The following is a 14,228-nucleotide window of genomic DNA, read 5'->3' as shown; positions in this document are numbered from 1 at the left end:
TTTTTTCTTTACTATGTTAGTTCAGGCCTGAAAATACAATCCCATATATTTCTCATTTAAGCCGACCTATATTTTATTTTGTTCACGCATCTTAAGATTTCCTACAGTACTTCTGATATACAGTTCTCTGTTTTAAGAATTATTTATCTAGTTTCATGTAAATATCCATTATATATATGCTAAAAAAATAGAAAACACATTTTTATTAACCCCAGTAAACAGATCGTTGTGATACAAGTAATAAAATAAAGCATTATTTTTTTTGTTAAATGTCTTGCTCACATTTGGTTGGCGTACCTAAAATTTAAAATGAACAAAATTAAAATGTTGCAAAAAAATATATTTTCATGGCATCTATTATTTTTTTCTTGTTAAAATAAAACATTGCACAGCCTCCAACAGTTCAATATTCCTCTGTTAATGTACATTATCTAGTGGTGAATAAAAGGTGTATTACAGTGGAAAGAAATATGGTAATATATTTACAATACAAATAAACAAAAGTCATGGCATACACTTATTAAAAAACATGTCACAGTGATTGTAAAAACACCTGATTTGTGAAATAATGTACATTATAAAAACACTGTTGGTTTTTTTAGGCATTTACATTGCATTTTTTTCATTTCAAATTACTGTTGTAAGGGTTTTAAAATAAACTTCTTAATAATTGCAGGTCTCAATTTTTTTTTAGAAATAATGTATCTTTTTTGTATACTTTTTATTTTTTGGTGGGTACAAAAAACACATTTTTTTACACAGAACAAGATTATAAATAATATCTGTAACAGGAGTGACCATAGTCTGATAAGACACTACACAGCTGAGTGATAGGACAGTTATATCCATGATGGTTAAACAGATGAATTATATGTGTGTACCCGTGGTTGTGTAACTGAATAAAAGTAGCAGAAAATGACCCAAAAGTCTTTTTTTTCAATAAAAGAAATATCAGGTTTTTTTCTAATTACATTTATGGATTTTCCTTTTTGAATTAATTATTGCAATGAACTGTTCCCTAAGATGAGTAGAAAAAAAAATTGTGTTGTACTCTACTGAATTTACATCAGTTAAAAAGCAAGCATGTCATATTTTTTCTTTATTTTCAAAGGAAATGTAAATAATTTATTTTTCACAGGATTTACATGATTATTATTATTTCTTTGTTTTATCACAGTTTTTCTTAAGAGATCTATTTCAACAACTGGATATTCATCCTTTTTTATATGCATGGAGTTTCTCAATATACTGGTTAGTAATTTCATTGAATTCTATAGCTATTTTCCTTCTTTGTTAGAACAGAAGTATAGTCCATTTTGATCCCACGCTTCACAGTTTAATGAACTAATTGACAAGTCTTTTTTTTCTTAAGTTGTCCCTCCAAGATAAATTTGTTGTTTCTAATACACTTTTTCCCACCCCCAACCCCCCCATAAAACTAAATTATGCATTTTCCTGATATAAAATCTGAGTTTGGGTTTCCGAGCTGAGCTCATGCACACATTGTTGCTGATGATGTTTGGCGCATTTGGACGTACTTCCCGATCTCAGCAATATTTCTAGGTCTTCAGTGAATTTCCCATGATGTGGCTCACAGTCTGTGCTGTATTTCACTCACCAACAGTGTATAATTAAGGCACTCAATAAATTATTTGGTTTTTATGGTAGGTCCGATGCAATTACAGCCAATCCTGAACTTTGTCGAATTGCTGTCCCAGTGTGAACGGCCTTCGGGCAGTCGGGAGTCAAGACACGACCATTTTCTCCTACGCTCCCCGTTATGGATAATCTGGCTTTGTTTCGTATGGCTTCAGAAAAGGTCAGCTGAGCAACAAAAGAATGTAAAGCAAAAAGATATAATTACTATATCTTGTATTGTCACCATACCACAGAGAACATCAATATATTGATATTTATATTAGACATCTGCATTTTCATGTTATATTTGGAGTAGCTAATTGAAAGAACTGAGTTTAAAATTTAGTAATTTTTTTAATGAAAATATAATTAGTAAAATACTTTAGCATGACAAACTTACTTGTTTGGTATCCAGACTGAATGATGGACTGCCTACTGATTGATGAAATATTTATCCTATTACTAATTTTATGTTAGAGAAATATACAATTTAGGCTCATGAGTTTTAAGATGTTTTTATAAATAAAATCAGCTATTGCTTTCATTCTTAACAGTTCTATTTTATTTTGACTGTGAGACTTGACTATAAGGTAATACAAATAAGTAAAATATGTATAGTGAAGCACACAAATTGTTGATAAAATAAGTATATTTGATTCACTGTACAAAAATCTTAAAGCAAATTTGTGAATATAAAAAAAAGAAAAAAGAAAAACATGACATCAAATAAAACAATCTGGTAGATTTTCCGAGAAGATAATTAACTCTTCAGTTATTCAGGCATAAATAATGCTCTTTCTTTACACTTTAATACTGTGCTACATATATTTTTTTACACTACATGAAGTTATATTTTTTTTAGTAAAATACTAAAATATTACTACATCACAAAATGTGCAAAGGATTTACTTCTACATTTACAGTAAGTCTTTGTTTCAAAAATTAAATATTTTAGTTATTTATAATTTTATTTACACTTATGGGCCAGATCAATTTGTTATGTCAGCATCTAGAATTATTTTGACTTTCCTTTTTAGATTTATTTTCATAAAATGTTTAACAGATCAAATCATTTATAGCATTTGGTTACAATATTAAGAATTTTATGGCTAAAAAAATGGAACAATTAAAAACAATAATAAACACAACTATTTTGAACAGAGTATATCTCCTACCCTATGTACAAACATCATATATAATCTAAAATAACACAACATGTTAGATTTTATATTTCAGTTGTATAATTTAGTATTTTCGCTACAAGCACTGTCAAATAAAATATAACCTGCTAATAGGCTATTAAAAATATTATTTAAATTTGGCTAGCTTATTAATTTTTAAGGAGGTTGCAATTGAAGCTGATATACAGAAGGGCTGAACAACTCATGGGCATAGAGGTCTCTTGCTTATCTTTGAGCACTTCTGTTCCTCAGAGAATCCCCAATAAACATGCTAAATTCCATTGAATTAGTCCAGAATAGTCCTATTATATGTATGACATGAGAGACATTCCATAAAAAAATAAATATACATTCCTCATTCTGCCCTGGCACTAAGCTAGCAAAATAAACAGAGGGGAGGAAGCATGAATAAAATGTCAATGTAGCACTGAAGGATTCTACAGCAAATATACAGTTGTAAATTGCATGTGGACACATCCCTAATTATTATTAATTATATAGCACCAGCATACTCCTTAGTACTTCACAACCCTAATAATAATAATAATGTTACTAAGTGACAAACTTGGCTTCTGGAAAGACAAAGTTGACAATAGTTTACTTGAAAAAATGATGGTTTGAGAAAATGATTCCATAGGAAATTAATATCTGTTGATAAAACTCTGCACCAAACACACTTTTCATAGGTGCTAAGTTACTACTTATGCCTCCACTATTAACAAAGGCAAATATAATTCAAGTAGCCTTTCATTAGTGTGAATGCTGAACTTTTTTTTTTATAATTCCTTTCCAAATGTAAAATCCATCAATTGTCGATTCTGTCTCTTGATGAAATAATCCCCCAAAATAAGGATCTGACATAAAAAAAAAAATAATTACACAATAAATATTATGCACCCATATTGCTTTATTTTTGTGGACTGGAGGCTCAGCAATGGTGCAACCTATTTACTAAATGTAAGGTCCGTAGACTGTGTAGGAAATTCTGCATTTCATGTCATGCAAAATGCATACCATAAAACAGAAGCAATTGAACATCTTCATTTCAATTTTTTTTCAAAGTTAACATGATGAAAGGTGACATAAAATAAAGCATGTATTAACCTGAAGATATGACCATGGTGATGTAACCATAACAAACAGCATTAATCTGTCTGTGTCTTTGAAGATCAGAATATTTGGATCAGAATATTTGGGTCAAGCATCACAGCACATACTCATGATGAAGCAGTGGCAGTGAAAAAGTGGCATACCGGGTGTGTATGTTAACAAAAGCTGAAATGTTTCAATGTTTGTAGACTTTGAAAAACCAACATACTTTTACAGTAATGTATACTGAAGGAGAATAGCCCTGTTTTTGATGATCTGCAACAACCCTGCATTTTCTTCACCTAGAACGCAAACAAAATAACATGACGCTTAAGGTAAAGAATCTCAATGTTTTGTTGCAGAATGGAAACAGATGCCACAAAAAATGAAGCAAAATATTTTTGCACTGCAACTCAGACCACAGCATCATTTTGAATCAATGTCTCTATTTAAAGTGTCCCCATTATCTACACACAGTGCAGAATGAGTACATGCTGCAAATTGATGTAGCATGCTACAGTGATGTCTTTGGTTCTCTATGATTTCTTAAACTGGCTGTGGTTGTCCTCCACTGTGTGCAATTAACAGGCAAGTTTAAGTGTGGCTGTGGTCAAGTGTAAAGATGGTGACAAATGGACACTTATTTTAGTCATTTAAAAAAAGGGTATATTCTGCAAAGATAATAGTTTTAAAAAAAACTGACCGTCCAAATTTGGCAATTTCATTTTGTTAACTGAATTATATATAAAAAAAACATGAAAAAATGCCTTTAGCAATTGTATTAATGTTCTCTAGTCAACTATACTAACAGCTTTTGCATTTTGTTTAACTTTGTATTTTTTTCTAATTCTCAATTATTTTTAAACTGGAATACTTGTTTCTAATTTCCATATTCTAATACCTTTTATTGAAGATAGCTGTAACCAGTGTCGGACTGGACCATAAAGGGCCCACCGGGGGAATTCAGAAGCAAGGCCCCATGCTTAGGGGTGTGGCCAGTCTCCAGAGGGGTGTGACCAGCCACCTCAGAGGCTTGGCTAACAATTAAGAGAGTGCATGGTCTGGGACCCTTGTTAAATATATGTATATATAGTAAATACTGCTAGTGCATGCATGATAATGTACCAGATTAATAATAGGAATGCACTGCAGAAAATACACCATAGTCCTATGCAGTATAAGGTAACATACTGTATGTATAATGTAGAATTCATATTCACAGTCTGGAACCTGATCCCTAGAAGAGGAGATGGTCCCTCAGGCAGTGGACAGTTTCCTCTGTACCCCTGTGGGTCAGTCTGACCCTGGTTGTAACTGAAGCCCCAATAATACAGGAATATGGTAGTGTAATATTCTAGCCCTAATTCATATTTTGGGGCCCATGTAGAGTTGGATGAATTTAATGCACAAAATAAAGGCGTAAAATACAACTAAGACGAGTCTCAAGGGGATCAGTACGAGATCCCGCTGGACGGAATCCCGGCGGTTGGAATACCAACACCGGGATCCTGAACGGCACAATCCCGACAGGGAAGCAAGCGCAACGCATCCCCTTGCGGGCACGGTGCCTCACTACGCTCGGCACACTAAGTTATTCTCCCTCTATGGGTGTCGTGGACACCCACAGAGGGAGAATATGTTGGGATTGTGCCGGTCGAGATCCCATGTCGGTATTCCGACCGCTGGGATCCCGTATGGCGGGATCTTGACCGCATCCTGTCTCAAGATATATTCAGATCTGGAAGGCTAGCATATTCACCAGGTTTATGCCAGGATAAAACAGCAGTACATCCACCTGTGATACACCGGGAGATGTGGATAGACAGTGATACTAGTAATGCTAAAGCTACCATACAGTACCCAATTTATACACAATATAATACTTTAATGTGGGTGTGGTCAAAATCCCAGCAATTGGGATCCTAACAGTCAGAAAACTGACAGTGGGATCCCGATAAACAGAATCCTGACAGATCTTGCCAGTAAATACTGGGCTTGGGGTTAGGCAGTAGGGGGAGGGTTAGGCTGTTGGGGAGGTTAGGGTTCTATGTGTCCATCGGGATTCTGACAATCTTCTGACTGTTAGGATCCCAATTACTGGGATTTCATACCCAACCCCTACAATGAAGTGTCATATACATAAGAATTTAGTTTGTTTCTGGGCAGCAATATTGCTAAATACTGGAGTTGTACATACCATGTCTAACACTTTAAATACAGAAGCAGATTTAAAATAAAAGTACTAATTAAGGTCAAATAACTACAAACTTGAGTTGTCTTCCTCTTAAAAAATCTAATGGAATTTTCTTTCAGGCAATGGGCCAAATATCAAATAATGTAATTAGACCATAGTATTCACACTATTAAATTAAATAGTACCAAACAGCTCAAGATACACTCAGCAAATAAGTGGCTGCTGATCACCGGGGCTGCCATCAGAAATGGTGGGGTCCAGGACTGACAAGATAGGCAGAGCGACCCCATCCCCCCCCCCCCCCCCAGAAAAAAAACAAAAACTACAAACTTCAGTTGTTTTCCACTTAAAAAATCAAATGGAAATTTATTTCAGGCAACGGGCTAAATATCAAATAATATGATTAGACCATAGTAGCCACACTATTAAATTATATAGTATCAAACAGCTAAAGACGCACTCAGCAAATAAGTGGCGGCCAATCATCAGGGCTGCCATCAGAAATTGTGGGGCCTGGGACTGACAAAATAGGCAGCCCCCCCCCCCAAATAAATAAATAAATAAAATAACTATGTGTATGTATGTATAGTATATATATATATATAAATATATAAAATATATGTATTAAAAAGAAATACAATTCTCATGCCCCCACAGTTATGCCCCTATCACCATATTATTCCCCACACAGTAATGCCCTGACAACATATTATGCCCCCCATTGATGCCCTTGTCACCATAATATGCAGTACTTGCTCATCTGTTCATTGTCATGGGTTCTGCTCATTGTCAGGGGTTCTGCTCGTTGTCAGGGGATCCCCCCCCTTCCTGCCACCACCGCAGCCACTTCAAGTAAAAAAATTATTGAAAATGTCCCTCCAAAAATGGCCGCCTCCTCAGAGGAGACAGTTATTAAAGATACTAGAGCCTCCTATAGTATCTTTAATAACTATCTCCTCTGAGGCAGCGGCCATCTTGAGGGATATTTTCAATAGAGCCTGTGGGCGGACGGTGACAGACGGCAGTGGCGGGTGGGTGGCGGCATGAGAGGCTGGGGCCCTACCCTCTCTATTAGAGGGGCCAGGCTCGGGACAGCTGTGCCCACAGCACCACTCTGCCAATCACCATAATAATCAGTAAGTATTTTGCAACAGAGGTCAATCATCACAAAAACTATAAGCCTCCTCACAGGAGCATATGCAGCTGTGATGTTGTCTGGGTAAGTTGTATTTATATGGTACATCCTTACTGGGTACAGTCAATGCTTGTATTTCACGCATATCTAACCTCTTATTATGTTCATAGTTCCTGCACGTTTTGCAAATCTTAATTGCTATATTAGGTTCAAACTGTCTGCTGATCGCCTTGAGTCCGATTGGAGAAATAGTGTTATATATATAAAATGATTATCATTAGAAAATGTATAAGTGCTACTAAGTCCCATCTAACGATGACGATTCAGTAATGATACAGTAGGGAACATCAATTGAGCTGGCCTACCAAAGACTGCCTACCAATGATTTTGTAAAGAAAACCTAAATGTGTAATCCTACTGTTTGTAAAAGGTGGATTAATGCCAAAACGAGAAGCACAAAGAATGTATCTGAGGTGTTAATTTAAAAAAGTAAAAAAAAAAAAAAAAAAAAAAACAGGAAAAAAAACACATTTAAAATATCAATTAAAAAAACGATATTGTGGCCATTGTGGGTAGATTTTATTTGTCATTTTAGAAGTTCCAAAACAGACTAATGGTATTTTTTGAAAATTCTAAGTCTTCTAAAAAAAAAAGAAAAAAAAAAAGAAAAATATAGTCCCTGCGGATTCTGCATAGAAAAGTTGTGATACTGATGTTGCAATGTGACAAGTGCAAATGTTTAAAAATGGGGTTAGCACAGGAGGGAGAAAAACCTCTGCAGTAAAGGGGTTAAATGTCAGATGATGATCTCTCCTACCATGGGCCAAATGAAAACATCAATGAAACAATACAAATAGAAGACAGCAACCAAACTAATATATTAGTATCAAAGAGATTAAGGCATGCTCAGTAAATTAGAAGTGGCTACCGATTATCGTCATCATTAGGGAGTATTTTCCACTAGGGGTCATGAATATGTATCTACCGTATGTACTCGAGTATAAGTCGACCCGAATATAAGCCGAGGCACCTAATTTTACCACAAAAACCTGGGAAAACTTATTGACTCGAGTATAAGCCTAGGGTGGGAAATGCAGCTCTAGCCTTACACAGCCCTCATACTGCCAGATATGCCCCCACAGTGCCAGATATGCCCTCATAGTGCCAGGTATGCCCCCACAGTGCCAGATATGCCCTCATACTGCCAGATATGCCCCCACAGTGCCAGATATGCCCTCATACTGCCAGATATGCCCCCACAGTGCCAGATATGCCCTCATAGTGCCAGATATGCCCCCACAGTGCCAGATATGCCCTCATAGTGCCAGATATGCCCCCACAGTGCTAGATTTGCCCTCATACTGCCAGATATGCCCCCTCAGTGCCACATATGCCCACCCCAGTGCCAAATATGCTCCCCCAGTGCCAGTTACAACTTACCCTTCGCTGCTCCCACGCTGTTTTGTGAAGGAGGGACACGGAGGGCACAGCGCACGCCTCTCCTGTGTCCCTCCTGCATCTCCGGCGGCAGCAGCGTGTGTGTGTTAAATTAAGTGCCGGTTCATGAGCCAATCAGAGATCACGAGCGGGTACTTCATTTAATAGACCCGCCGCTGCCGCCGGAGATGCAGGAGGGACACAGGAGAGGCGCGCGCTGTGCCCCCCGTGTCCCTCCTTCCCACTGACTCGAGTATAAGCCGAGGGGGCTTTTTCAGCACAAAAAAAGTGTTGAAAAAGTCGGCTTATACTCGAGTATATACAGTATGTTGTGGTTCGGCTAAGTTGCATTTACATGGTACACTCTGACTCAACTTCCAGTAGGTAGACAGTACAAACAGAGTCCTCTATATATGGCTGACCTCTACCGAACACTCATCTTACCAGAAGGTATGAGTTTATAAAGAATAGTGTATTACTGAGTCACACATATGATGATACAGTGTACAGTGGGAAAAGTCCCTTTACATGGGACTCAACAGAGTGGCTGCAGGAGAGATAAGGGCTGTGTGCACTCTGCTGAAGACTATATATAAGAAATGGTCACAGACAGGATAAGGACTATATTTGCAAACTAGACCCTTCATATATTTAATGCCGTAGAAAAAAGTAGACTAACTTGTTAATATATTTATGCTAATAATGAACCAATGCCTGTGGCTTATTTTAAAACTCTTGAATCTACCAGTCTGAGAGAAAGGACCATTAATTGTGCTGGTAGAAGTGATTATCTTCTAAAACACTTAAATACCGGGCCTGGGACATCAGAGATTTTTTTTTAATGAGGTGGTGGATAAGGGTGCATAGTTCAGGAGTGGTTACATAGTACTGCACATGGATCTCTCTGCTGGGGATAAGTAACTACAGTACAGTAAATCTCCAAAATAATACATTGCAGAGTTTATGCAAGGCTTACATGATGGGGCTTAGCCAACTTCCCAGCCAGTATTACGGTGTCTGAAGGGTAATGGAAAATATATAGCCCTTAGGTGGAGTTTCCCTCTAACTAAAATGTAGGGTTAAAGCCACAAAGAGGGCATGTAAAATGTGTATACTATTTAAATGATTGCACTTCGCTATTTGCACAGCTCAGTTTATATTTACATGTTACAAAAGTTGTGGTTTCTGTAGTGTATATACTGTAAATAGCTTTAGCTGCATATTATACGTTGAGTACATGGACAAAATGATAAAGTTAGTCACTATTTCAGAGGAATGCTCAAGGGGAAGTTTTAAAATAGATGTATGAAAGTGAACACTTAGATGCTCTCACAAAACACTTCCTAAGCAAAAAGACCCAGTCACCCGCTCCTTCAATTGCTCTCCCACCCTCGCCTAAGAGCTTTATATCGCCTTTGTCGACCTGAACACTGACTAACTCAGAATCTTATGTGAATGTCTACTGAAAGAAAGAGCCTTTTCTAAATGGATGAAACTAGCTCAGAATTGGGTTTTGAAGCTTCTTAGAAATAATTGTGACATAACAAAACAAAAAAAGAATGCATTTTCATTTTACAGATTCAGCAGTGTGTGTTCCTTTTCCTTTTTATATACTAATTATAGAGCAGAGTATATTTCAGTGAACTGAATGTTTATTGCAATTACTGTGCTCAAATACACTGAGCTAGTGGTTCCCGAACTTTCTTGAATCACGACACCTACAGTATCAGCACTATTTGTCATGGCACACCTAGACCAAAAGATTTTTATTGATACATTTAAAAAAAAAATACATTAATTCATTAAATTGTGCCTACCTACCTGTCATATTTAGGTTCAGTTATGTGGTGGTGTGCAGTTGTGCACCTGATTGTCCACATGTTTTATGATTGGCAGCCACTAGCACTGGTTTTGACTATCACTTTGACCATAAATAATTAGATTTGGTCCTGGACAACTAACCCAAGGCACCCCAGGGTGCCTAGGTACACAGTTTGGGAACCACTGCACTATGTTGGGGGTAATTCCAAGTTGATCGCAGCAGGAATTTTTTTAGCAGTTGGGAAAAACCATGTGCACTGCAGGGGAGGCAGATATAACATGTGCAGAGAGAGTTAGATTTGGGTGTGGTGTGTTCAATCTGCAATCTAAATTGCAGTGTAAAAATAAAGCAGCCAGTATTTACCCTGCACAGAAACAAAATAACCCACCCAAATCTAACTCTCTCTGCAAATGTTATATCTGCCTCCCCTGCAGTGCACATGGTTTTGCCCAACTGCTAAAAAATTTCCTGCTGCGATCAACTTGGAATTACCCCTTATGTTCTCCATAGATAAACTAATCTGATGTCTTCCACAAAATATAATTTTTTTTTTTTAAATCTATGGTATACTATGGTATACTGTTTGTATGCAAAAACAGAGCCGGATTTATAACAGGGCAGCAGGGGTGGGGGCCCTGGGGTTACCACACACTAGGAGGGCAACCACAAATAGCTATATCACCAGTGTGGGGGGCACTGGGACATAATGTGGACTGGGGTTTCTGTGTGGCATAATATGAACTGGGGGCACTACTGTGTGTTTAGCACATTTGTGGTGTTGGGAGTATTTACACATTATACCTTTTAATAACAGCAGCAGCATATCTTACTGACAAGTTTATTGGCAGGGGCCCCGCAAGTTATTTGCCCTGAGGCCCCCACACACCTTAATCCGGACCTGTGCAATAAACTCTACTCATTCTGTAACAAACAATCAATGGCGGCTGCAAAACAGCACTAATCTTTTTTCTTTCATATATATATACACAACTAATATTATCACATTTACTCTCATATTCATGGTCATGAAATTTGTCATGACTGGCAAATACAGTATCAGTTACATGAAGATCTTGGTGTGTTATATAATCAGATGACGTATTAAGTTTTACAACTTATTTATCAACACGGACTATCATACTAAAGAGTATTCCTACACATAATGCCACAGAAACACATAAATAGCTATATGTCAAGACTATTTCATACTTGTCTACTCTCCTGAAATATCTGGGAGACTCGTACATTTTGGGGAGTCCGTCCACATTCTGGGACAGTAGATCCTATCCTATTACATCCTATCCACTTCCCCAAATGAAGTGAGCAGGCTTGATGACGTAATTTAGAGCAAAATGTGTCACTGTACAAAAGCACAAATTGCGGTTTTGAGCAGAAGGGTGAGAAATGGACAGGATGATGCAAATTACATCGCTATACCCTCACACTTTCAGTGTGACCTCCACTCCGAGATCTCATAGAAGGAACGTATGAAAAATAGGCAAGAAAAGACTACAGATGTGTCCTTATACATCCAGCCTCAATACTCCATGCAGTGCGAGATGCGTGGTGTGAGTGACCTGTCAGGTCCTGTGCAACTCTGCTAACGTCGGGCGTCTTTTTTGCCAACATTTTTTTATCTTAGTTGCAATGCAATGTGACTAGGATGCATGGGGAGTAGCACTTTGTATGCAGATTAAGAGATTGAGTCACACACATACTGTACACAAGTGTCATATATCAAATTAATTGGCACAGTCTCCTTGTGCATCAAAGACACATAAAGACACCCAATGCTAGAAGATTCTCATGCGACCTAGCATGCCAAGAGGGGCTGTTTGTCTTGACTGCAGCAAAGTTGTATGAAAACATATCTGTAAATGTGAATTATTTTATTATATCTGCCTAATAGGCTAAGCCAGTGCATGTAAGTAAACATGAACCACTAGACCAGGGACATTCAACACAGGGACCCGCCAGATGCTGTGGAACATCCCAGTATGTCATGCCACAGTTTTAGCGTGTCCTAATAGTACAACTGTGGTGGGGCATGCTGGAATGTGTAGTTCCACAGCAGTTGGAGAGCCGCATGTTGAATACCCCTGCACTAGATTAATCATGCGTAAAATGTTAACAACAAAACAAACATAAATATTAAAAAATCAGTAATATAAACCTTAGATATTTAGGTGAATGCTATCTATGAATCTAATTAGATTATATGCAACTAATTAATATAATTTTTTAGTTTTTATTAAAATATATTTCAAGGGTTTTTAAAAAAAATATATATAAGATAAAACAGTTATAATTTGTGTACACCATGCTAATCAGGATTAATAAAAAATATTTAAATAAGACATGCAAGAAATAATGACTGAAAAGATGCAAAAAATGATGCTGAACATTGCAAAAAGAATCATTTTGAAGGAAAGAAATGAAGACCTGAATGTGGTGTAATATATAGGATCCTTATATGCTGATATAACTGGGTCTGCCTTTGATCACTACAAAGTAAAGATGGAGTAACAGTCATCCCAAATTGATGTCTCAGACGACATCAGATAATTATCTCTGGAAAACATTTGCTGCATTGCTTTCCAATGTGTTAATAAGATTGAAATGACACATGCATGAACATAAACCCCTATTCGGGTGCAGCCAATTAGCCTATCTGGCTTGCTGGTAAATTACAAATAGGGCTTTATACATATACACAATTTACTGATTATCTTTCTAGCAATTAGATAAAGAAATCTGTGTTCTCATGGCCAAATCACATTCGCCAATCTTATGGTAATCCCATGCAAATAATTAACTCAAACAGAAAAAGCAGAGCTCAAAATTCCATCAAATTTATTTTCCTATTAATTTATATTTAAAAAAAGGTTAAATTCATACAAGTAAATAATTAATATGAATTGCAAAGAAATATTAGTATAAAATGCGTACTTAAGAAATTACTAAATCAAAATACATTTTATTTAAAAGAAAATGTCAAGCGATTAAAAAAACTTGACACAAAGGAATTCGCCTACTGATCGGTACAATCATAGGAGCTCACGTGGAGTATACACTTTAATTGTAGAAATGAAATGTACGAGGGATGATTTTTTTAGGTTTCTAAATCATTTGGTGGTATCGTAATTTCATATGGGTCTGTTTCACACATACAAAATATACTCGACGCTAATTCAGTTAATTTAGCCATCTGAATCAAATTAACACACTGGAATCTTAATAAATGCTTTTTAAAGAGCAATTTGAGATTGTCTTGGATATAAGTCTGGGATAGCTGTTACTTGTCATGTAATCTTTCTTGCAAAAATAGTATTATAATTATATAGTAAGTGTTTTATTAACTTCCATATAAAATGTAGAAAAATATATATATATACATATATATGTATGTATCTATCTATCTATATAAATCTATATATTCACTGTATATATCTGTACATATAGTATTTTTAAAAGTCTAAAGAAACATATTCCAATGCAGATGTCTATAAGCAACATACACTGTACATCTGCAGCCAAGAAGATACTGAGCACTGAATTTTCTCAATACTGAAAGCTATAGCAAGCATTACCACTAGACAGACAGGTCACAACACTGCATTGCACATGGCATCACCCACTCACTGTAGTAGACCCTAGGTCCTACCCCTAAATCTTAACACTCTCGGTTCCATATACGTTGTAACCTTCTCTATATGTTGCTAAATTCTGGGT

General features: G+C 36.5%; 1 protein-coding gene across 5 annotated transcripts in view; it reads right to left on the bottom strand.

Moving 5' to 3' along the window:
* Positions 1-256: 256 nt before the first annotated feature.
* The window catches only part of GRIA4 (glutamate ionotropic receptor AMPA type subunit 4), a 520,238-nt gene continuing 506,266 nt past the window's right edge, over positions 257-14,228 (bottom strand). For 2 of the 5 annotated variants that reach the window (XM_063951551.1, XM_063951553.1), the window contains exons 15-16: positions 14,161-14,228; positions 1,740-1,824 (exon numbers count right to left, since the gene is read on the bottom strand). The exon at positions 14,161-14,228 is cut by the window's right edge and continues 180 nt beyond it. In XM_063951551.1, the coding sequence (XP_063807621.1) occupies positions 14,163-14,228 (66 nt within the window). In that variant the 3' untranslated portion in view covers positions 1,740-1,824; positions 14,161-14,162. Of the gene's footprint in view, positions 1,825-14,138 lie in introns of all 5 variants that reach the window. The other 3 variants (XM_063951552.1, XM_063951550.1, XM_063951549.1) reach the window with 3 other exon arrangements.

The sequence above is a fragment of the Pseudophryne corroboree genome, chromosome 2 (genome assembly GCF_028390025.1).
Source record: "Pseudophryne corroboree isolate aPseCor3 chromosome 2, aPseCor3.hap2, whole genome shotgun sequence".
NCBI classification, from domain to species: domain Eukaryota; kingdom Metazoa; phylum Chordata; class Amphibia; order Anura; family Myobatrachidae; genus Pseudophryne; species Pseudophryne corroboree.
This window is presented reverse-complemented; position numbering and strand designations above follow the sequence as displayed.